Source organism: Centroberyx gerrardi, chromosome 17, assembly GCF_048128805.1.
Source record: "Centroberyx gerrardi isolate f3 chromosome 17, fCenGer3.hap1.cur.20231027, whole genome shotgun sequence".
Taxonomy (NCBI): Eukaryota; Metazoa; Chordata; class Actinopteri; order Beryciformes; family Berycidae; genus Centroberyx; species Centroberyx gerrardi.
Window position 1 is genome coordinate 10,399,648 of NC_136013.1, and position 26,093 is coordinate 10,425,740.

The window sequence follows — 26,093 nt, forward strand, 5'->3', positions numbered from 1 at the left end:
CCAGTGCAGAAAGTTGTCTACAAGTGAACCGACATTTCTAGGAATTTGCTTCATATTTGCCGATGCGGGTTGGTGGAGCCTAAGTTATTCCCCCTCTCTGTGGGAGCTGTGTTATCGGTGTTTGACCTGAGTTAAATATTCTCATTACAGTCACTTCAAATGAGCAGCAGTGCTTTGTGTAATCCCGACCCCAGGGAGAGAGCGTTTCACCGGGCTTGGGATGAAACAGAAGCCCCCGCCACAGCCCCTCTCTCCCCCATCTTTCCTCCGCTGCCCCTTTCTACGTCTACACTTGGAGTGGGAGAGAGGGGAAAAGTAAGAGCGATGGGGAAGAGACAAGCTGGGGAGTCACACCCAAAAGATCAGCCTCACAGGCAGAGAGAGGGTAGGAGGTCAGGTTAGTAACCCACCACCTAAGCCTGGTCTGTTCTTGAGGGATGAGCTCACCTGTTTACCAGCGACACACCCGGAGCTGTCAATCAGCGGGGCTTAATCTGAGAGCCTCTTGAAAATGAAAGCTGTTCATCAGTCTCCTGGTGGCAATCCTGGGTCCACTGAATGAATATTTTGAATTGCTCTGACATACATTATGGAAGTGCAACAGATGGACAGTGTTGACCATCTTGAGCCACTGTCGATGCTTTTAGGGTTTCTATTCCATTGTGCATTATAACAAGGTGACAATGTGTCAAGAAATAACTTAACAAATAAACATCAACTCTCAACTGAGACGTGCTGAACTGGGAGTTTGAAGAGTGTCATTCCAAAATGAGATATCCACCATTTGAAATTTATAACATCAGCTTTGACAATATAATTTCTGGCATGAAAGTGATCACTATTCAATATTATTTTAAGTTAGCTAGCTTAAGCCCTTAAGTTATAGAATAGTAAGATTTTTAAGAGGATATAATCATGTTTATTTAAATATGGAGCAATGAACATTGTGTAAGTTATTTCCCACAAAATGGATATTAACATTTTGGAAGAAAGTCCTTCATATAGCAGACTTTGGCAGAATTAATACAAAGTCGACATTCTCCACTTCCAACCCTCTCCGGAGCCTCTAGTCTCTAAAACCTTCTACCACAGAACAGAGCCACATGTTGGAGGTGGGCTCGCTCCTCTCTCCCTTAGCCCTTATTCCCCTGGCTAGACAGATTACTGCGGGAGGAGCAGGGCTGGCAGGGGAGACTGGTGCCCCTATTAGCCGTATGGAGCAGGGGTTGTAGCTGGGGAGATGGGATGGAGGGAAGGATGGAGGGAGGTGGCAGGAAAGAGGGGTGGAGAGGGGGATAAGCTGCTCTGAGAGTTGAACGGAGCTCCAAAATGGTGTGTGGGGGCAAAGGATTAGGGAGGCTCTGAGGAAGACATCTGCTTCTGTGCCAAGCTCCATATTATCAAAGACACCAGCGTTTCCCACATCATCAACTTTTCATGAGCGCACTCAATGGTAAATATCAGTCGCAGCGGCCGGGGTCTCAGGGGGGGGAAGAGGGGCAAGGAACTTTCGCTTATTTCAGAACTATAAAATACAATTCTGAAAGGCCTTTCTGACAAGCTTGGATACCATATCAAGTTTCTCTTCTTTTACTTAGTCACTGGCATATTTTCCATTTTCTTTCCATTGTCTTTTGATGCATTAAATGTGTGTTCATCCTATGTGGTTGTAATTTTGCAGGATAAGTATGATCAATATTTCCTGTGCATCTAATGAAACAGCCAGACACAACTCTTCTCCTTCACCACCTGGATACATTTCAAAAGCAGAAAGCTCGACTCCACACTTGCTGACCTTGTCTTGTGCAGCAGTCAGCATGCTCTCCCACACCGCCCTGATGATGGAGATGTCTTGGTGTCTTGTGGTGTAGCAGTGGGCCTGGACGACGTGACCCAGAGTCAGGCCGCTGATCACAGCTTCCAGAACCTTCTTCACATGGCTGAAGCACAACTGGGCCTGGGTGCTGCTGCCGGCCTTCACCAACTGCATAGTACAGGGGACCAAAGCAATTTGGCCCGCACAGAACACCGACTCATCCACCTGGAGGAGAGAACATACATGGAGAACGCAGCATAAATATCAGTGTTGGTCTTGGTCTGGTAAACAAAAAAGGCAAAGGTTGGGGTTCATGTTGCTAACCTAGTGTAGAGTACAATGCTTAAACTTATTCATATCACTCTCACACACACACACACACACACACACACAAGTACATAAACACACACAGGCTAAAGGAATAAATCTGTCCACCAGATCAATCCATCGCTTGAAACTCAATTACGGCCTTCCACAGAATTGGTTACTGGGCAGGACAGTGCTATAGCAGCTTGGCAGTGATGTTGAACATGATAAATGCAATCTTCCTACCAATGGACAAAGCCAAGTGCAGCAAATGTGAGTCGTGAATTTCTTGCTCCAGCAGAACCATTGTTGTTACAGAAGGGGATAGCATGTCATTTAGTGGCATTTATATGTACATATGTTGATATGAAATCTAAACCCTGGTAATGACCTTGCAAACACACAAAAAGTAGTTTCTACTGTTGGTAGTAATAACCAGTGAAGATGTTGTGTGGTTCAATATCAAGAGAGGACGATTTATGTATTTCAATCCACTGTAAACCTCTATGACAAAAATATTTTTCATTATATTAGTCCTACACGCATGCCCATGTAGTTTTTGGTCACTATAGCTAGTACTGGGTGTGTACACTCATAAAGAATGAGATTTTGAATTGAGGTCATGGTGAAGACAGAGTTGTCATTTAACCGTCAAAGCAGGTGTACGAAACAAGTCATCAGTTCTGTCAAAAAAGTACAATATATTCATCAGTGAGGTGCTATAATCAAATTAACATTAATTACCAGCGTATGTTTGAATAGTAGTGCATCAATTAACAGGTTCCATGTGTCTTTCCCATTTTGCTTTTTTTTTTTTAATCACCAACAACATTCGTTTCACAGTTCTAAAATAAGCAGGTATTTTCTGAGCAGTCTGTCAACGTACCTCCATGGCACTAGTATCTCTGTTATTCATCAGCATAATTAGCCATGTGATAATTAGCCGAGTTCTCTGTTAAATGCCTCTGTTAGAATTTAGCATCCAAAACTAAATAATGGAACCCGAAAAAAAAAATCTATCTGTTTAATGCAGAGAGATGAGTGGGGATGAATGGTGGCATTAAGGGGGTCAGGTCTTTAGAGACCCTGTAACCTGCCAGTGTTTGAGGTTGGACGGCCTCAGTGCTGGACACTAGCTCCTGGTCAATGCAAATAGCTGCGGATGACATGCTGTTAATTGGTGGCCTATGCAAGGACCCTGGAGTGTGAGTGCATGCAGACCCCCAGGGAGGATCAAGGAGGCCTGAATCAATTGATACACGGCCCGAGACAAGGTCCTTAGCTGATTAGCAAAGGCACAGCCACGGGTATCGTGTTTCACAGTGAGATTACCAGGGTTAAAGTGGACCAGAGGTATTACTGAAGACTTAGCACCCCCTAAACCAAACTCCCCCTCCCACTCACTTCAAACACGTCACGTTCCTCACTTGGTAGCAAGTCAGGATAAGTGTCTTGATATCCAAAGCCTATGTAGATGGAGGTATGCTGTGCCACATGTTGTTCAAAGGAGGAAAATACCGGTGATTATTTTTTTCTGCCTGAAATGTATTAAATCTGTCTTTTATGGGATATCAGCAGAACAAGATGCTAGCTGCACAACTGTTTAGCTAGAGGGCGGACATGGTCACGGCCATTTCCATAATCAGATGGGTTTGCCATGATCCCCAGCTCCTGGGTTCACTTGTCAACTTTGATGAATCTTCAGCTTCTGCCTCTGCTGCTCCAAATTACTGGGACAGCGCTGGAGACAAGAGATGGAGGGATGATGAGGAAGAGGGGCAGGAGGGAGTGAAGGGGGAGGAGAGGGAGTAGATATGGGCCTCCCTGCTTTCAAACGGTTGGATCAATCACTGGATCATTTACCTGCAAGCACAATCTGCCGGCGCGTTACTATGCATTACTATGTCTGCCTAACATAAAAGCCAGATTCCCGCACATCAACAGCAAATTGTCATTGGCATTCCATTTATGAGCCATCAAATGCCATCATATCTGCTCCAACAGAGAAGGGCTCCATCAGGTTGGATGGGTGGCCAGAATCTTTTAACAAGCCCGTCCGTATGAAAAGAGCTCTCTCCATTTTGAATTCATAAAGGAGGGCTACCATTTGTTGATTTGAATATCAAAAGGGGGCTAGCATGGGGCCCCTTGACTGTTAAAGGCAGACTCCCCTAGCTTCTACCAAGCAGGTGTGTGATGATCAATTATTAAGGATCCCGCTCTGGTTATTCTTAGTGGGAGGTGGGATAGGGAACTGAGGGGTTTGTGGTGGTGGGGGCACATCTTTCTGTGGTGAACCTGCGAGGATGGGGGAGAGACAGCAGAGAAGGGAGAGCGAATACTATTTACATAAAATTAACAGTTCAAAAGAATGAGTTCACACACCAATCAAACTTGTTAATTGACTGTCAATGGTGTGTCCCTGAATATACAACACAACTACATTATTCATCTTAGGCCTTGACAGGGAAGACAGTCCAATTTGCATGGGCGTTCTAAACGTGATCAACAACCACAATGCCACATGCATTTTTAATAGGGCAGAGATGGGATCCTTTAATATTCATAAGGGTCAAACAATTGCATATGACATTAAACTTTTTATAACAAGGTAAGTATTTTTCAAATGCTAGCCTTAACAGTCTAAATGGCCCACAGAGAAAAGAGGACGCACTCTATTAAAGTATTCATGGGGAATCAATGCTAAGAAATGTTCATGTTGGTTTATTTCTCTTCTACCTGCTTAAATAATAATTAAGATTTGCTGACATGATGTAAAAGGCTCAAAAGGTTATTGGAAGTTTCTAACTAATAATATCCTGGATCAGAGATCTAAAACATACAGTACCAACTGACTTTGACACAAACTTCATTTACGACCTTATTTTCCCAACAATAAACCAAACAAACTTCCTATCAGCTCAACGACTGTGGCGATCGCAGCACGTTCTTCCCTGCTTAGCATTAATTAAAGCCGTGTTTTGGCTTCATGCTTTATCGACCTTTATTTCATGGCTAAAACACCATCATTTTTCATAAACCCAATGACGTGTCAAAAGGTCACCCAGCCCCAAAGACATTCTTTCTCTCCCTCTCTGGGAGCTGCAGACAGTAACATATATGTAAATGCACTCAGGAAGCGCCTGGCTGTGTCCACTTTCAAGCCTTAACGGTGTCTTGTATCAGGCTGGTGTGTCTGAGGCATTTCTAATTGCCGTTTTTGTCAAAGAGCTTCAAGGCATGACCAGACAGGGCTGGGCTATATTCACATTGGTGTTGGAGCCCTTTGGGCCCCCATCTTGCCGAGGACGTCTCTGAGTGTCATTAGCAGAGCTCTGGAATGGTATGGATGAACCGGGCTGGCCTGGGTAAAATGACCTGGTATTGACGAACAGTCAGGTTTTTCTGCCTGGTTCCAAGGACAGAGAGAGGTGGAAAACCGCTCCACCGCTACTATCAGATATGCTAATGGTCACATTTCTCCCCATTGAGACCTCATGCATAATTTAACCAGCGAAATGATAATACAAAATGTGTAAAATGGGTTAGATTAATATGGTGTAACTTTTCCCTTATGCAAGGACACATGTAACCAAGCTAAAGGGGTAATGGCAGTACAGTACAGTACAGTATGAGCTAAACAGTGGGTGACTAAATGAAGCACAATGCAATTAATATTTGTATCATGTCCTTTCATTGTTGTTTACAGTCTGACCGTGGGTAAAGGGGTAAATGTAATTATGTAGACAGTAACTGCATCTTCAGAGCACCGAGGCAAGACTTTCATATCATATCTAAAACTTAATTTGACATATGAATTATAATTTACCACTTTAAATGGAACACTTTTAGGTTCACTTTTAATCCCTTATGAAACATGCTTATTTCATGTGACAAAATTCCAAATTTCTTTTTCCATTTGGTGATTTTTCTTCTTTTCTTGAATATTTAAACGTTGGCAAATAGTTCAAAATGTGGGGATCAAAAAAAAAACCCAGGGTTGAAGTTTTGTTGAACGTATTTAAGTGCATATATTATTTCTGCGTTTTTGGGGGGATTTGATATGCAACGACTGTTTAATCCTTACGTGGTGGATGGCAGTTTGTCAGGTCTGTGTGCTGTGATTTCATCTTGAACTGGCTTCAAGTCTGTGGGGCTCTTTCAGCATTAGTGCATTCAAAGCAGATCACGTCTGGGAGTGGGAAATGATAAGAGATGGGCTCATGTTGTGCTGCGCCCTGAGGAAATCCTGCCTCTTCTGACACCTCATTTCTACAAATACAAACCGTTCAGGAGAACCACAACCTTTCTCCCCTCTACAGAATCTCTCCCCATGTTAGGCTTCTCATTTAAGGCTTCGTGGGAAGGGGGTTGTGGGGGGGGTGGTTGTTGGGGGGATGGGGGGTATTCGCCTTTTCCATTCCTTCCTCTTGTTTTTTTCCGTTATTTCTATTTTTTCTTCCTGTTTGTGCTCCAGTTTGAGCCTAACCCCTGTATGCTCAACTGTCACACAAAATCAGTGTTACTTAAACGGCGACATAAATAGCCGTATGAAGTGCACAAAGAAAGGCAAGTATAGGGCACTTCTGAATGCATTCTCTCAGGTCTAAAATTGCATGTTGATGCAAAGAACAAACCATAAGCATATGTTCAAAGCACATGGTTATTACCCTGACAAATTTAGAAGAATACACAAAATTACAGAATTATGACGAGCCATTGTAGAGACAACGTGTGGTCAGTCTAAGCCAGGGACACTGGCCTCGACCCAACCCCCACCTTCTCTATGCCTGCGTATTGTAGTGTGTTTTCCATGCTGCCTGTCTGTCTGCCCTCGACATGCCCGCTCCACAGACGGTGAACCGTGTGGAAGAGTAACACTGTCATGTCAGCTCTGGTCAACTTTATGCTGATTATTGGTCTGGAGCCGCCGCTCAGTACTATTACCAAGGTCAGGGGGGGCCGGACTGCTGGATGCTCAGGGAGACGCATCCCAACGCAAACATGCATGAATAAACAAATAAATAAATAAATTGTTCCACCATCATTCTCCTTTAAATATAAACAATGGATTTTTACCGCAAAATAAAACTGGTATCAGTGAAATTGGTATTGCTATTACGTTATATCCTGAATTTACTGTTGTTGTAATGTTACTGAAACAAAAAAATAAGAAAATAAAATCTAACAAATAGTCAAAACTGATGCAATAAAGGTGTATGTTGATGTGGAGCACTGCAGACTTCAGACATGCTCTGTGGATGCAGAGTGATGGAGGGGCATGGTTTTTCATTGCGTTAGGGCAAAATGCCCTGCTGCCTTCAACTGTCCCGACCTCACATTTTTTGACAAATTGGTTGTGAGGCTTTTACGACTGATGCACATATCGCAAAAATCATTTCTGCCAAGCTTCCTCTATGACCTGCCCGTGGGACATGACAAGCCCCTCCATGCATCGCTCTATCAAACCGAATCTTTCCAGGACAATGCAAATTATGACAAATTCCATCATCCTGCATTATGCGCTTTCCTGCTAATCTCCCTAATTCGAGAGAATCGGGGAGGGTCTCGCTGTTTCAGCTGAGGGGCATGTTGTCTGATTGAATGATGCTGAAACTGCAACCCTCAACCCCCGTTCTTTCTCCCTTTCCAGCTGTGACCACCTCGTCTCTTCTGTCTTTTCATATTTTTTCCTTTTTTTATTCTCCTTCTACATTTCTTAGTCTGGCTGGTAATAGAAGCACTAACTCAACCTGGGCACAACAGAATTATGTCAGAGGTCTTAACTTCTATCAGCGGAGGGACAAAAAAAAAAAAAAAGCTGTGGCACAAGCATTGAAGAGTAACTGTCAGTGGTTGTGAATATATGCATGTGTGTGTGTGTGTTTGTGTGTATATGTCCGTTCTGTCTGGGCCGGTGGGCTTGTGGCACAGACACATCAAGCTACTGGTCCAGAGAGAAAAGTCCCTCTGCATCCTCGTCCAAAACCCTCAGTTAAAACAAACACACCGATACACACACACACAACAAAACGACCCTATTGCCTGTACTGGACACTGGACAACCTGCAGCTCACAGTATTACAGATATAAAAAAGATGAACAGAAGTCAAACAGAAAAAGAAAGGGAGAATGAAGAAGAGAGCGAAAAGAATGAAGAGGAGAGTGAAAATAGAGGTAGTACCACTTCCCCTCAACAGATGGCAGTATGACTGCATGAAAAAGCAGCTGCAGTATCACCGACGCTGCACATACCAAGTCCGCTCAAACCGTGGACAGGCCGGCTGGATAGCATCGTAGTCTCCTTGGATATTTTTCTGACGAAGTGAAAATGTTCTCATAAATAAGCCACAGATTTCAGCATTGAAATGTAGGAATATGGATGAAGGAAAATGGATATTACAAATTGTTTGGGGATTTCACTTGCAATGTTTATATTGGTGTTGCTCTATATCGATTTTTATCAATCAATATTGCAAAAAAATCTGATGCAACTAAAACATGTTAATAAAAAGACTAACATTTAAAAAAAAAAAAACAACTCAGAAGAGAAAGATTTTCCATCTAACAAATATTTTATGATATCATTTTGGAATGATTAAAAAATTACATTTTGCTGCAAATGTGGGCCAGAGAAAATAATATTCTCAGTAGAGTAACCTGATAAAATACAACATGCTGAAAATGTACCGAATCCCTACTGAAGAATATGGCAAATATTAACAGTTTTGTCAGTGCATCAAATTCAATTCAATAAATTTTGATGTATGGAAAATATTGTGTACTCCACATTATTACTCTACATGTTGAAGGAACTCTGAACATCTAAACTTTATCACATTAGATAGGCTCACAGGCTCTGACATCCCCTTCCATAATGAATCCATAATATCAATAATAAATCTGTATTAAAAGTGAACATGCTGAAATGTCCAAAGAAAAAACAGAAAGTTGTATATTATTCATCCGCAGCACGTTTTACCTCGGTAAAGTGTGCTTTGATGACAATGGCATTTGAAAAATGAATGACCCGGGTTAAAAGTGACCACTCAGAAGAAGAGTCGCTCCATGTGAAATTCATGACAAAGTGAGTGGACAAAAGTAAACGGGACATAAACGCTAACTCCTCTCTGAGCCATCTGTTTTACTGCTTTTAAAAAAAAAGAACATCTCCTTAATAAATGAAGACAAAACGGCAGTGCTAGCCCACTGTTGCATGAGGATGCAATAATCATTTCTAACCAGAGGCAATGACTGCCACTTTTAATATGTGGGACTTATGGAATTATAGAATTATAGAGCAGCATAATAATCATAGAAATAATCTGCAATAGCTGTTCCCTAAAATACACAAACTACAAAACAGTGTTGTATTGTACTGCAACTAGGTGCATCTACAGCTGCAACAAGCCGTCTCCAGCAACCTCTCAGTCTAGATTGGTGACAATTGGTGTTAATGAACCCCGCTTTTGTTTGCAGCACATCCATCCCTTTTCTGTATGTTAATATATTCACACTGTGCAAACAAAACAGTCTATTAATAAAATGCTAGAGAATTTTGATGCAATACTGATTGTTGTGCTTCCTACTTTTGAAAGCATAAACACGTGTGACCGGTATTTCTGTGTTGTGTGCCTGCTCGAGTCTTGTTTAATTAAAATCTCATACTGCTACGAGGAGAAAAAAAAAAAAAAATCCTCCAACGTTTCTGTGTGTCTACTGTACATTTTGGGTAGGAGTGAAACCTTTTGAAGGGAAGAGGTCGTATTTCTCTCCTTACTGTTCCCTATCCGTTTCTGTATGTCACCACATCAGTATGTGTGGGCACTGGCCGCTCTATATTGTGTGTTTCTGTCTATATTTGCCACCCATGTGTATATTTCACAAGGAGCATTTTCCAGAGCCTCCCTATCTGTGTGTTTGCGTGTGTGTGTGTGTGTGTATGTGTGTGTGTGCAGGCCCTGTCAGCTATGCCCTCTCGTCACTGCAGGGGGAAGAAACACACCCGGGCAGCTCTGAATATAGTGGCTAGTTACCATAGTAATGGGATGGTCATACGTCTCTCCTCTCTCAGACAGTGATGGGAGTGGACAGGACACGCCGCTATGCTTTTCATCTATGCATTTGGTATTCAGTTATTTCATTCCACAAATAAAAAGCCAAGCCACTCCGCTTCTCCTTTCTCCATATTCAAACAGGAGGGGAAAATGGGAAGTAAATACTTGGATGCAGGGTAATAATTCACACACACAGGACTACAAATAATTGATGCATTATGATTGAGAGTGTTTGTGATTGCAATTGTAACGGGGCGAGTATCTCGGCAGATATCTGTGGTGGTGGAGTCTTTACATGACGCTTTTCGGATGCCTTCTTGATGTCTCTGGTCCATTCATCCTAACCCCCTTCCACTGATCATCAGCAGTGACAAAGTGAGAAGTAAACAAGCGTGCGCACACACTCACACACACACACACACACACACACGCCATGTGATTCTCTCAGACAGAAAGCAAAGCCTACAATTAATCAAATAAAATCCCATTCATACATCTTAACTGATTGCATTCATTTGCATTCAATTTAATGTTCTCCAATACATTTTTATCCATATAACCACTTAAACACTTACATACTATTCAGTGTACAGAGTATGGTTAAGTAATTTGCAAATTTGCCGAGGTAGTTTTTGTATGGCTAAGGTTAAGACTGTCCATTCACCAGACTTAAGACACCAGAGAGCACAACTCCATTCTCCTGAGGCTGCCCGGGTGGTTAAGGATCACTGCGCTGGAACATGTCTACCTGTGTGTGTGTGTGTGTGTGTGTGTGGCTGTGTGGGTGTGTACACGTGGGTTTGTACATATTCATATGCATAGCTATATGTGCGACCACACATCATCTGTGTGTGTGTGTGTGAAAGGGGAATAGGGATGGTGGCAGTGGCTATCCTGTCCCTCCTTCCTGTGGCTTGTTGACATGAACCAAGGCAGTCAGGCACCAATAATACATGAAGAGCTGTTCAGAGGCAATTAGGATCAGTTGTCAGGGCCGGGCCCATTAATGAGGGGGAGTGTGGCAGGGGCCGGGGCCGAGGCACAGCGCTGGCGTACACGACCGTCTGAGAGCCGATGCGCTCTGACAGATCCAGTCCTTCCCCTGTCCTCGCCCGGTACAAGCTGATACCAGCCTGCGCCCACGTGGTGCGGCGGCGGAGGATAATGTAGCGAACAAACGCTCTGACTCCTGGAAATGACTACTGCCGTGGCAGGTCAGCCTCCGCGCGGTCACAGCAGGAGAGAAAGAGAGCGGGAGGGGGGAGAGAGGGGACAGAAGATAGGGGGGTGGGAGGAAAATAATTACCCCCGCTGCTGTCTACCACCTCCCATAAAACTGCCCCCTCATCAGATAGGAGGTGGTCTACATTCGACCTCTCACACACACATGCATACACATGAGCCTAAACATATAGAGGCACAAGGGCCCAACCCCCGCCCCATGGCTCCGCCACTGTCCCAGGCCAGAGCTATGACCATGTGTCAACGCAGATATACGTCTTGGGATGTGGAGCTGTTTAAGAGGAGGGGGAAGGAAGGGTCTTGCTCCCGTTTTTACCATACAATACCCCGCTGTGTGTTGGGGATGTGCATGCATGTGTGAGTGTGTAAACCTGCAGCAACCATCAGCAAATCTCTGTCTAGTTTAGTTTATGTGTGTATATTCTGCAACGGTATGAGGGAATGTGTACGTGCTCAAGTGCCTATTTTGCTCATGTGTTTGTTTGGGCATTTGCATGTCAGTCAATGTGATTTGAATGCTGTGAACCTGTCCTGTCAGTCATGTGTGAGACATACAGTGAGTCACCTGTGACTCAGTTTAATGACCGAGCTTGTTTACCTTGTCATACAGCCTGGGCCGAGTCACAAAGAGTGCACAGGTGTGTGTGTGTGTGTGTGTGTGTGTGTGTCTGTGTAAGACCTGGCCTCGGGGCATACAGTCGACATGCCATTCTGGTAAGGTCTTACTGGGTTTGATCAGTGAGTATCGTGTGTGTCCAGTTCAAGTGAAGACAGTTGACCCGAGTGTTTGGGTAGGATGAGTACAGCCTACAGAGACAGACACAGGTGATGTACAAAGACAGGAACTGAATCAATGCTCGCTGGGGAAAGGCTCTGGGGTGAAGCCCAACTGTCAGTCAAAGCCTTTCTGAATCCCTCCAAACAAAAGGTTCTACTCATTGCTTATGATTCAGGCGTTCGGCGAAGGAAACAAACAGCCAGCCTATTCTGCTTGTGCCTTCGGTGAAACGAGCAGAGCGTTAAAAAAAAAAAAAACACAAATCCATGTTAACGTCCTCCGTGGCAACCAGGAGCAAGCGACTAAATGTGCCGTAGAACACCACAGTTTTGAGTAGCCTTCAATCTCACGACTGATCAAACCATTCAGCCTTCAAGACCTCATTTTTCATCGACTCAATTACTCGACAACTGTTCCCCCCACCCCCCCCACCCCCGCGCCCCACCCCTTCCTCCCTGCCTCATCTCCCCTCCTCCTTGGTTGGAAGTGATCATTTGTTCTTTTATTAGAGTTGATAACATCCCTTGCATTGTCTGAGTGTGCACGCTAGAGAGCCGCCCCTACTGTTCTAGCCTCCAGCGTTTCGTATTATTGGTGCATTATTTCACGCATGCCCTCCTCTTTTATCAAGCGCTTTTGAAGTAATGTTAATAGACTAGAAAATTGAGACATTTATGAAGTATGGGCCGTGTTTATGAAAAAATCCATAAAGTATGACAGGGGCGAGGTGAGATAAAAGCAAGGTTTTAATAGATTATGGCGAACGGGGGAGAGGCGTCAGAGGCTGACAGGCACCTCCTCCGAGATCCCTCATATTTTATGGGATTAATTTTGTTGTATTAGAAATGAAGTTAAACGTCCTAATTAATCTGTTCGTACTGCGTGAATACCTCCCCACACGCAGACGTGCACACACTGCTTTTTGGCTAATTACTCTTCTGTGGTAATTGAGGGAGATGTAGTCTCTAGATGTAGGCTGAGGAAGTTTTGGGAGGTGGGGTGAGGGTTGCTGGGGGGGTGTATGTGTGTGTGTGGGGGGTGGAGGGGGGTAGGGGGGGTGCTGAATTGTGCATGTAGGCTCTTTCACAGTAGTGAAACATTCTGGGAGAGAATAACAAACCATAAAACAAAAGCACTTAGCTTAATTCCTGCTATTCATCACTGAAAATTTTGCTTTCTCATTCCCCACATTAGCTCATATTTAGCTGTCACCCCCTTGACTATTCACCACAGAGAGTCCTACTGGCAGCTAATCTTCACAAACTCACTTTTATTATTTGATTTCCCCCAGATTTTATTGGAAAAAAGTGCAATATATCCATATGTTATTCTCAAAATATACATGTGCAATGATACTTAAAACATGTATAGTTTGTTGCCAAAAATAAATAAAATAAAGCAGGCAGAGGAAACCCCATATTCTCGTTTCAGACCGTCCTGTGTCCTTTCTCTGGCCCTACATGGGTGGCCCAGCCTCAAAACAGCTCAACTTGACCTCTGACCTCTTCATCAAGGGGGTCAGACAAAGCTTAGCTCATTGTTTTAAAGGCATTTAGGCTCCTGTAAGAAGATTATTCAAATTCTACCATCCGCCGCAGTCCACTCCTCCCTTTGATGCCAATTGGCAACGTCAGATCCACTTTCCTCCTGATGCCTCACGGTCCACTTTGACAATTTTCAAAATCCAATGCAAATCCTATCGCGGGCTCGTGCAAGAGAGTCTTCCACAATATTGACTGTCACTCACAATTAGGGGAATGAGGCAAAGGGTTAGCGTTCACCAGCAACCTGAGGCTAGCACTGTCAGCTCCCCAAACACACCCCACAGAATCTGATCAGTGAGTATAATTTCCCAGCAAATATCCCAGGGGTGAGCCACTTACCTTAACAGGAAAGAGGAGATGTTTAACAACCATTCAACTGATAGTGTTTCTATTCAGACATGGTTTGGCTATTGTGTTTGCCTCTGTAAATGCTGTTCCAAAGGGAATGTGACGGAACAGGCAGCATTAATTCAAATAGATGTGGAAAAAAAATCCAGCAATTTGGGACTCCTGTTGTTAACTATGACTTTGGTAAATGATGGGTCAATTTCTTCCGTCTGGCAACTCACAAGCTTAATCGTCTGTTATGAGTACAAATGGATTTCTGTATAAAAATGTGGACCATCACTGGCTAAAAAATAGGCCCATGCTCTTCTTTCCTGCTATTATGTTAATGCAGCAGAGTGGGTTTAAAAGCTCATTCAATGCAACAACTGGGAGAAAATGCAGTAATAACTTTATTTCTTTTAAGAGCATGCCATTACTTGGCTGATGTTGTAATGAGAAAATGTGTTTTGATATTTTGTGATAAAACTGCTGGCTGTTTGAGGGCATGTTTTTTTGTTGTTTTCAATGAAGTGATTGATGTAATAAAACAGTGGCATTTCTGATAGCTTAATTAAATTATGCAAATTGAGACCAAAAGATGGCAGAATTTGCATTAGATCTCTGATAAATATCAACACAGCAAAACAAAAAACAATTGGCTGCAAGAACTTTGATCTTACTGCACTCACTAACAATATCATAACTATTATGCTAAATGCAACCTCCAAACTCATGTTAATCAGGAATGGGACCAATGTGAAATAGTGAAAAAACAAACCATAAATTAAATCACTGTTTTTGTCTTTATAGCTTGCGGCTGATTTTACTTAAACCACTGTCATACCGCACATTAACATACAATACACCGAGGGCCCCCCAGCTGTGACGTCATAAAGGTTAACTAATTCTTTAAATCAAGTCCGATCTGAATCTGTCAGCTCGCCAGGCCGCGTCGACAGCCAGTCAGCCTGCCGTTCCCGAGAGCTGAGGCTGAGAGACATGACAAGCCGGGCAGATAGATGAATGGATGGATGGAGCTTGAAGGTCCAGCATCCATCACATGCCAATCCCTAATGCGGTTCCTCTGCACCTCCACCAGTACCGGCCCTCGTTGTGGAGCCCTAGTCAAATCCTGCAGGGCCAGAGTGCCATGTCCTGTCAGCAGCCATGTGCTGTCTCTCAAACCACTGGACACTTGTCACACGAATGCTCTGCTCCCAATAGACCCGGACATCGATCAATCCATAGCCCTAATTAACTTCAACCACACATGAACATTAAAAATGGCTTGCGTGGCCCAACACTATTGAGGAACCAGGTTCTGTCAGACCACAAGCAAGATTATAAACAATTAACCGCAATCACTCAGCTATTTGCTATTCATTTTATCCATTAAGGCATGTGTCACCGTCCCTTTAAAAGGATCTTTACAAAAATACCTCTGTTGCACAAGACCGATGACATTCTCCAGGAAATAATTAAGATCACAAATTCATCATTTGAGATGTTCAACCCCCATCCAGCCCCCTTGTATAGCGGGATTCTACTTTTAATTACTAATTATTTTCCAGACACCGGGTAGGTGGAGGGCTCCAGGTTATTTGGTCTCAGATGGCAGCTTCTCCGTCTCCGTTGTTGCCGGAGCCCTGTCGCCATGGCGTCACACAGCAACAGTCACCACGGAAGATTGTCATTAAGATGGAGTCATGGGGGGGGGGGGACCACATCTGCATGCTCACAGCAAGGGGGTAATTGTATCAATATGTAAAAATCTCTGGATGTACTGAAGAGTTGTTAATACATTTTTGATCTAATTAAGTCGTTGTAGCGTGGAGGAGGAGCAGACACACTGGGAGACGACGCAGGGTCGTCGAGAGCGCCGCACAGCTCTGAGCAAACAAACTCCTCTCATTGTTTTCTCAAATTGCTTTGGATATGAAAGATCATTAGGAGAACGAGAGATTATGTTGTTTTCCAGAGGCAACAGTACAGGCCCACAGCTCACTTCAATTTCATGTCTCAATGAGACTCCATTGAGGAAATCGCGCATTGCTGGCATGTTAAAAGCAAACCCGACTCTATAGGTAACGTCACAAGAATCCAAACTGCACAGGATCCTCTGGGCTTCGGTGACACATTGGTGAGATATGCCTTCAAGCTCTAAATGAATGGCTGATCCACACATGTTCTCACTCATAGAGGGATTTGGCTGGGGGATCAAGGACAGTGTGGAGGAGACGGACACTAGCCTTGTTGACAGTACCTTGACAAGTGTAATCCCATATAATACACACTGGGTAAACAGAACACCAAGCCAACCGTGCAACCACGGCCCACACTTCCTCTGCTCTCCCTTTGAATGTAACATTCTTTCTGGGTTTGAAACAATATGAAAGAAGTTAGGCCGTTCGTAACTTTACAAACAAGTGCAAACATGGATACATACTGCCCACTATAATGGAGATACATATTTGCATGTATACACAAAAGTACTATTGAGAACAAACTATCACACAAAACAACAATTATACACACACGCACGGACACACACACACATAAACAGACAAGAGAGAGACGCACGCAAAGTACTGTGCATGTTATCTGAGGGACTTCAACAGCTGTATGACGGCTTTGTAAGAGTCAAACACAACAATGACGCTACACCAGCAAGATCCATGGTTAATTAGATCATTAATTAATTTGATCCTTGGTAGTCCTCCATCAACCCACCACTTACCTTCCTATAGTGAGACTTTTCATTGCTTTGCTAACAATGGCACAAAGAAGAGAAAACAATGCTCCTTGTTTTGGGCTATGTCCCACCCAAACGGATCAGGGGATTTTGTGGGAGATGCTTTGCTGTCGCTTGCATTTGAGTAGCCAAACCAGTGATGTGAAGAAGGTGTTTGAAATTTGGATAGAAAATGCTTGTTGGATGAATAAAATTCGTCCTGGTGGGCTTTTTTGCTGGCAAACATGCGTTAAACTGAAGAAAAATAACAAGGTGCCCAACAAAGGATTTCCTTCAACAACGCATTAGATTAGACTTGAGCAAATGTTTTCCTTTATGGCCACAACTAAATTCAACCTGCCAGCATTGCTACCCTCCACCACTGAAACCTACAACACCCACACCAGCTCTACTCCCCGCCGTGGGCCTTGGAGCCTTACCCTGAGGGCCTGGCTGTAGGGCCCGATGTTGGCTGGGGCCCAGTGGGACAGGCCCTGGACGTGCAGGGCCTCTCTCTGGTGGAAGGAGCCGTCCTCCAGGGGCTCGGTCCAGTCGTGGAGCAGACAGTCCATCTGCAGCAGCTGACCAGCAGGTAGAGGAGCCTGGACACACACCCTGCGAGGAAAAGAAGGGAAATGTAGGTAGATGGAAGAATGCTGTGGTAAGAATTTTCATGGAGGATGAAAGTACTGTATACTGCAGCGAAATGCTTTAGAGTTTAGACTACATGAAGGTGTTCCCTTAGAGAGAGAGAGAGGGGAGAGAGAGAAAGACAGAAAGGTGTGTGCGAGTGTGTGTGTGTGTGCTCCCCGACCTGGCCGGAGGGTTAACGCCAAAGTGCTTCTTATAGACTGTGTTGAGGGGACCAAAGTCTTCCATGCTGTTTACATAGAGGTGAACCAGGACAATGTGCTTCATCTTCCAGCCTCTGTTGTCCAACTCACCTGGAGAGGGGGAACACATTATAAATCACATTAGCCTAACATAAGCTCAGTAGCATAACCTATCACCCACCACAACCTTACCTTACCTTACCTAATATATGCAGATTTGGTGGATACTTTTATGCAAATTATCTTACAGTTCCAAGAGTGTACGCATTTGTCTTATGTATGGTGCCAGTGGGAATCAAACTGGCAGTGTTAGTGCCATGCTATACCCACTGATGTGATCCATTTAAAGAGCCATTTGAAGACTGTCACCATTGCAGTCTACAGGTGAACAAGTTTTGTCTGACATTTGTTACCCGCCGCAACAAATCCATCTTGAAATATGTTTACCATTGAGACAGCTTTTAAGTGGTAATGGTGTTTGTCCCCTCCCGTACAGCACAGTCCAACACAGTATGCGTACACATGGCACGCTGTGGATGCAAACGGAGGAGCAAGGGCTCAAAGCAAAGCCTTTCTCCCTACAATCATGTGAAAGAGCTTCAAGTTTGTTTTTCCTTCGCCGACGCTAGCGTCTCAGACTACTTCGCCCTCATACAAAGAGGTTGTTCATTAAATATTAACTTGTTTAATATTGTCTCTGCACTGTGAAGGCTGTTCAGCCGAGCACCACGATAAACATTAAATATGCTTTTCATCTTTCGCTTCTCTTTCTCCATCAAAAAAGAGAAAGAGAAAAAAAGACTGAGATACTCTGTAAAAGCGTGCACTTTAAAAGTTCTGCAGGGCAAAAACGATAACCCACCCAACATGACTGCACTGTGCGTGTGTGTGTGTGTGTATGTGTGTGTGTGTGTTTAAAGAGAGGCTTGGGTTTGGGTTAATTTGAAGTGCCTGTCCTTGTTTGGTGGCCCGCTCGCTATCCCGTCCCTGTGACGGACGGAGTCTCTGACACATGGGGCTTCGCCTGCTGGCTTTAGACAAGCGTTTTTGAATAAAGAACGATTTCTCAAGCTCTGCCGCACCTCCTCAAGTGTGTTTTGCTAACACAACAAGGAGGAAGAAAGAGGCACCCAGGGGACAAAGAAGTTTTCCCCATCTTTTTTTTTCCCTCATTGGTTTTTTGGGGGGCTAAAGCGAGCCGTGTAGTACAGCAAGCCCTCCGATATCTGTTGTACTGAGTAGCTTAAATCCCCCCTGGACAAAGGAATCCCGTACCGTCTCCCTCTGATCATATAAAAGATCTAATTTTTATTTGATCGAAGAGAACATGGATTATTTAGGGTTAGCGTACTTGTGTGTCTTTCTGCGTGCCGTTTGCTTGTGCGATTTCAGAGAGGCAAAAAAGAATTTTCTAGTAGTTCCTTGTGCTTTTCTGAGCTTAGAGATATTTAAGAGCGTTGTCGGAGCTCTGGTACACCACTTTCTTCAGAAGTGTTCTCTCTCTCTCTCTCTCTTTCGATCTCTCTCTCTCTCTCTCTCTCTCGCGCTCTCCCTTACTTTGCAGCAGTGTGAAAGCTGCTGTGGTTTGGCCCTGGATCCCGGGGTCTTTGCTCCGAAGCCCGTTGATGCCAGAGATCCACTGATAGCCCCTAGAGCTTCTCGGTGAGCAGGATGGAGGAAGCTCTGGAAGAAGAGATACAATGCCATGAAGAGGAAGAGGGTTAGCAGGTTTGAATTCGCCAAAAAAAAAATTGATGCACTCTGCACTGCAAATTCCTAGTCACATGTTGATTATGTTTGATCTAGACTTTTAGGATGTAAAAATAAACATGCTATTTCTTTTTTTTTTTTTTTTCATCTATAACCAGGGCATATATGAGATGTAATTCATGCATGGGTGGATTGTATCAGAGGAGAAATGAATTCAAAGACTGTCATAAATATGTTGCAGAAATGACAGCCCTTGTCAAACAATCACTCAAAAACAGTAGCATCATGACACTGGCCGCATGACACAGATTCTGGGAACACACACTCAGATATCATCCGACACACCCACACATGCATGCACACGCGCACAGACAGAAACCCACACACACACACGCACACACACACACGTGCACGCATGTTGGCACGTACATCCCACCGCATGTCTCACAATAAACGCATCTCACCACGGCCCCACTGACAACTAAGGTCACAATTTGATGTAAATTCTTGCTGGTTGTCTTCAGCTTGATCAGCATATTCCACCTCCTCAGTCATCTTGTCAATGGCGTTCTGGCAAGGACAACTACCATGGGGCAAAGCTCTCGCCACCACATCCTGCAATAAAACACCACAGGGAATACATCAGGCCAAACGCCCACCAAACAACGCCGAGCCTTTTGCAAAGACAGACAAAACGCAGTATAATTAGCCGAGCTTTTCAATACCCCACCAAGCTGGCAGTGTGTGTGTCAGTTTTCCACGACGAGGGCCCAGACACATATAACTTCAAGGTGAATGAATATGAAACAACATGCTAACATATTCTTGATTTAGGCGAATAGGGAGTGGAGAGAGTTTTCTGATACTGTAGATTCAATCATGCTGGCTGTCAGTCAAAACTCATGACTGGGTGCGTGAGACATGCTTTGGATTTCACCGGAGTAGTGTTTTATTCATCTGTTTATTTATACTTTGCCTCAACACTCTGCTACTTCTTTAAATAACAAATCATTAGCATTCTCTAAGGCGTACATATTACCTGCCAAATCCTGCTGGGGCGTCACACATTAAAATACATATTTCATATTTCCTCAACACCCCCCTCCCCTCACCCTGCCCAACACTCATTCACCCCCCTCATCTGCTGTCAACTGCATTAGGCCATATGATAATCAAATTAATTATACTTCAGCCCCTCTCTCCTGGCCAGCACGAAAAATAGCTTGACTAGCATTAACGGAGGGCAAATGATGGCGGTCCATCCCCACCCCCTGAGCCCGGTGCAGTTTCCTCTAGTGCTGGTGTCACCGCGGATCTGTCACCCTGACGAGAAGAGCTTCAGAAGGCTGAACCAGGGCAGGTTCTCCCCTGGTTCCCCCCTCCCCTCCCAGGCCCTGGATCTCCCTGCTCTTCCCCCAGCAACCTGGGGGGGGCTACAGGGGCTGTGTGTGTGTGTGTGTGTATGTGTGTGTGTCTGTGTGAAGGGGGTGGGAGCAGTGGGGTGGGGAGTAAAAAATATATAGCTGTAGGGAGTGATGCTGGAGGGTCACTGAGGTTGTGGGGAGAGGGGGTATGTTTTCTGTCCATAACAGTCCCAGCCCCCACCCAATAGGGTAGCATGCAGATACACATACACAGGACCACAAATAGGAATTCTCTCTCTCTCTCTCTCTCTCTCTCTCTCTCTCTCACACACAGTCTCACACACAAACAAAAAAAAAGAAAAAGAAACACATCCACACATGTACACAGAAACACACGTGCACATACAAACACATGCAGGACCCTGGAGACGTGCCCGGTCACAGGCTGGTACCCTCCCTCTGTGTAACCCTTACACACTCTCAAACCCCCTGCAACATTCACTACAACTGCGCTGCAAGCAGCATCTCCCGTTGCCAGGAACCCTCGTCAACTAGTGGGTGTCTTATTAAAACGGACAATTTGAACCGGAGTAATTACAGTACAGATAAATGAGGCCTATGTCTCCACCGCCGCAGTTTTCTCACAGTAAATTCAGGATTCTAAAAATGTCTGCCCTTGCATGGGAAGTAAAATGTTTGGAAGTAAAGTGTCACCCTTCCAGTCTACGGACCCCCATTCAGCTCCTTCTAATATACCAAACCCAAGTGCCTACCGCCTCCCCCCCAACCCCCGCCTGCGTCCGCTTAGCCAGCTACCTGAATGCAAAGCGCCTTAATGTGAGCAGACATGTTTATTAAGCTGGGCCTAGTTTCAGGCAGCAGTGAATATTGCAGACGTCAAAGTAGGCCATGTGGGGCTAGAGGAGAGAGAGCCAGGGATGAAGGGAGAGACCGAGAGCAAGAGAGAGGCCCTCTGGAGGTTGATCTACCCCGCGCCCTACAGTGCTGTTTTTCTCCTCTCGTCGACAAAGTTATCAGACACCAAAGGGCAACGGTTTTGTTCTTGCGTTTGTTTTGCCCTCAAAGTGGTTTTAGAATAATCAACCCCAGAGCGACTCTAACTTTTGTTGCAAAATTATTGATTCAACATTGAACAGCATTGATGTTATTTGTGAAACACGTTATACTCTTGGATTCCTTCAGAAGTTTGACTCACACCGTCTTTGTTCTCGGTGTGCATCTCGGTGAAGCGCAGGTAGCCAACTGGAGCGAAGGCATCTGCAGAGTGGATCACTGTCTCCATTGCATCACTGCACAAGAAAAAAAAAGAAAAAAACGTTCATACACTGTTGGACAAATTCACACCACTTTCTAAAGTTAAACTAGCCACACACTGATAAAACAGTAACTGTGTTCTAAAACAGACAAATACCTGTCTGTTTATAATACTCTACTCACATTACTATTTTCTTTTTGAAGAGAGGGCAGTCAAGGGTGAAGGTTTCATATTCGCCTCCTTCCCCACAGATATGGACTCCATACTTCTGAGAGAGCTAATCACCAAAAACAAAACACCTCATTAAAATAAACAATCACCTTTTACTGTGTCACTTTCACTTCAATCACATAATTTAGTCTACAAAAGTAATAGAAGCACTTACATTACCAGGGTGTCTGCTAGTTCAAATTAAGCCTCTATTCAACCTTTTTAATACCAGTTAGCATGAAACATAAGACCAATATGAAAACAGTACACCTATGAGAATATAGGTCTGCGTGACTGGGATGATTTCTCACAATAAATACAGTTTCTGAAATGTAAAGTTCAATAATATGTATAACTGTATTTAAGATTGATATACTTTAAGACATTTTAAGACTTTTTCAGGAACTTCAGACACCCTGACTGCTGATTGTGAACAGATGATGTACAAAAAGAAATACAAGCAAGTACTGCAAGTCAAGAGTTTAAACAAGGTGGCAGAGTATCTACCAGTATGTGACCTGTTTCAGATAGGGCTCCATGTCAGCCAGAGGTTTTCCTAAGTGCTTCTCTGGATCCAGGCCTGGTACCCATGTGAGAAACACACACAAAGACATACAGAGATACACACACACACACACACACACACACAGAAATACACACACAAACACAGTTGCACACACACACAGACACAAACGTACGGAAAGAGAGAGAGGCCTGATCAGGAACAGAGAACAGTGATTGAAGATGACAGGCAGGGAGGTTTACGGGCAGTCGCACAAACACACACGTAAACCTGCACCCTGGATCTATTTGTTTGACTTTGCAAGTAGTGTACACAGATCTCTCCGGGTAAGGGCAACAGTTTTCAATTGCTGGCCGAAGCACCCCCCCACCCCCCCCCCACCCCTCCCCCTTCCTCCTCCTCCCCCTCTCCTCCTCATCTAGTTCCCTTTGAGAACATAAACTTTGGAAAGAGATCTTGTTTATTTGCCTTTTCCCTCCCCTTCCCCTGAAATGGTGCATGGAAGTGACTCACAGGCATGGGAGAGAAAAGAAGGAGGGGAAGAGAAGGGTGGAGGAGAGCTTTGTATGCATACCCAGTGGTGCCACACTCCTAAAAATACAAGCTCACTGGCTCTTGCTCCCCAAACAGAAAAACCAAGAAGTAAAGTATACTTCTACAAAAAAAAAAAAACCAGCCCTTTGCCATATCGCCTTGCCCTTTTAAGAAGATTCCCTGATCAAGACCAGATTACCGCTTTGATCAGTCCTATTTAGGGATTACGAACATATTAGCTGGAATAAAAGGGTGTACTTAAATAGTGTACACGTTACTCAGCTTGTTAAGTGTTGATAGCTTTTACTCCCTTCGTGACACTAAATCCCGCTTCGTCTTCCTGACACCTGTTCCTGATGGCGCCACGCTGAACTCCCTCTCACCCGGTAAACAACCCCTCATATAAAGAAAACACAGACACACAAGCCAGCGCTCATACTGCACCTTCCTCACTGTTCAGAACAGAAACAGAACAATCATAATGAAAACACAAAACAAAAGCACTTAGCGTACCAGATGCCCGTGTGCAAAGTATAGAACAATAAAAACACAGGAACGGGAAGAGAGTGGGAAAGTTTTAGTGCAAAACTTTTAGTGAATTTCAAACCATGCAGCCACGTACCCCTGCCATGATTTTTAGTGTAACACGCCTGGCTATGATCTCACCATATGAGGGCAAGATTACTAGAACATAAAAAGTCGTCTTGATGGCCACTGGCAGCGGCTTGCCTCATTCTCCAACATTTTCCATTTCCTCTCACTGTGCCTGCCTATTAATTGATTGACATAATCATTAACAAGTTACTGATGACCTATACAGAGTGATGTGGAGTTGTGACAGGAATGCCATCGCAATAAAAAAGAATTTGCAGAATTGTCCCTAATAATTTCTCTGAAAATCCAATCTACCCCCTCTCTTCTGAGGCATCATATGGTCCTGTTCATCTGCACGTTCATGTGTTTAATTAGAGGAACGAAGTTAATCGTAATGTGAGAATCTCTCTTCTCTCATGACCTGACAACCTCAAAGGTTAACGTGTCATCTGCGGCCCCTCGGGGAGCGACGAATGGGAGGCGAGAGGGAAGGGAAGGAAGAGGAGAAGGAAGGACATTGCATCTCATCCCGGTTTCATCTTAATCCCAGCTGTGCCTCTCCTCCGGGCCCCAGTGGTCCAGCAAGACGGGGGAGTGAAGGAGGGCCACAGCGGAGCGAGGGAGGGAGAGAATGAGGATAGAGTGAGTGTGGAGGGAGAGAATGAGCAGGCCCTTATTCTCTTCCCAGGGGATCCGTGGTCTTAATTAGTGTGAGAATATCTAATCTCGACATCCTCTCATCTTAACCCTGCCACAAAGGTAATAAGGAGGGAGAAAAAAGCATTAAAATTCAATCCCATTTAAATATCCTCTTTAATTAGTCATGCCTTTTAACAAATTTTAATGATTGGCTTCAAATTGCTGAGGGGATGTCGCTTTTTTAATATGTTCATTAACTTCCTAACTCTTAAATAATATATGATACATGATTTGATATTTACAGGGAGGGAGGAGGAGGATGGAAACGCAGGAGACAGGAATGAGTGATAAAATGATGCAAAGACGGCATTAACGTGATGGCATTTCTCCTAAGACCACTTTACACTTGTATGAGTGTTTCTTAATTGATGTTCCTAATTGACTAAAGGTTACCGAAACAGTTTAGAAATGAAGATAGGTGGAATGAGTTCGTACTTGTACAATACATGCTTTAAGAAGTCTTTGAGTAGCCACCAGTGTGAGCCTTCAGCGATCTAACACCACTCATTTACATGATCTTCACATCCCTGTCTCCTCTCAACCTGTTTTACAACTTGACCTAAACCCAATTACCTAACCTCATTATGCCACATTAAACCCAAATAAGCCCACTAGAAGCTGCCATTAGTCTGCCGCCAGAGACAGCAAGACCGCACTTTGGAGAGAGAGGAGCTTCCCTAAGAGAGACTGAGAGGAATGGCTCTCCTTTAAAAGGGCTTTTTATCCCGTATTATCCTATAAAACTGCAATTAAATTCAGTGAACTTTAAAACCAGGGAGTCCAGTAATGAGGGAGAGCATTTTTTAAAAGCCTCGTCGACATTTAAGAGGTTGAAATTAGCAAGGAATAAAAAGTTTACCAGGAATCCAAGAGCCATTTAAACAATCAAGCCAGTTTTGTCTTCAGACATGAGAAAATGGTGAAAGGTGGGAGATCTTAAAAAAGGCATATCGTATGCAGGACCTCATCAGACAGCAAGAAACACTGAGGCAAGTGGAAAGTGATGGGAATTTATCGCAATATAACAAGTTAAACCATACCACAGTACGCTTACAATAACTTGCAAAATCTGGAAAACCCTTTGATCACGCATAAAAATTGGCTTTTGAAACACAATCCTTGGACCAAAAGCCAGAGTTCTCAGATAAAAACATGTTCCCCTTCTGAACTCTACAGAATATGATGCTCTCTCTTCTACCCTTGTAAAAGTCAATGGCAATTATTTCCAGAGCAAAGACTCGTACTAATTCTTTTTAACGATCATGATTGGCCTCCGCTCACCTTTAACAGGTTGATTCGTGTAAGCCCACAGCAGTGACTTACCTATTTAATTGAAACCGCCTGTGATTTTGCTTACTGAGCCTAATGCTAAATTAGAAGCTGGGAGATTCTAGATACCGTCTGAGCCGAGCTGAGCGAAGTATCGCAGACATCCGCGGGTTGTCTTAAGATCTGGCATGCCAGCTGACAGCTCGGCTTTAATCCCTGCCTTCAGAGAGAAAAGGCAGAGAAAATTGGATTCATGATGTGTAACATTTTAGCTTTTAAA

General features: G+C 44.0%; 1 protein-coding gene across 1 annotated transcript in view; it reads right to left on the reverse strand.

Annotated features, from left to right (window-relative positions):
* The window catches only part of dph6 (diphthamine biosynthesis 6), a 58,040-nt gene that overhangs the window by 10,797 nt on the left and 21,150 nt on the right, over window positions 1-26,093 (reverse strand). The window contains exons 6-13 of the mRNA XM_071902223.2: window positions 22,713-22,774; window positions 22,167-22,261; window positions 21,925-22,018; window positions 19,809-19,959; window positions 19,192-19,317; window positions 17,616-17,745; window positions 17,242-17,416; window positions 1,796-2,041 (exon numbers count right to left, since the gene is read on the reverse strand). Coding sequence (XP_071758324.2) covers window positions 1,796-2,041; window positions 17,242-17,416; window positions 17,616-17,745; window positions 19,192-19,317; window positions 19,809-19,959; window positions 21,925-22,018; window positions 22,167-22,261; window positions 22,713-22,774 — 1,079 coding nt within the window. The remainder of the gene's footprint in view (window positions 1-1,795; window positions 2,042-17,241; window positions 17,417-17,615; window positions 17,746-19,191; window positions 19,318-19,808; window positions 19,960-21,924; window positions 22,019-22,166; window positions 22,262-22,712; window positions 22,775-26,093) is intronic.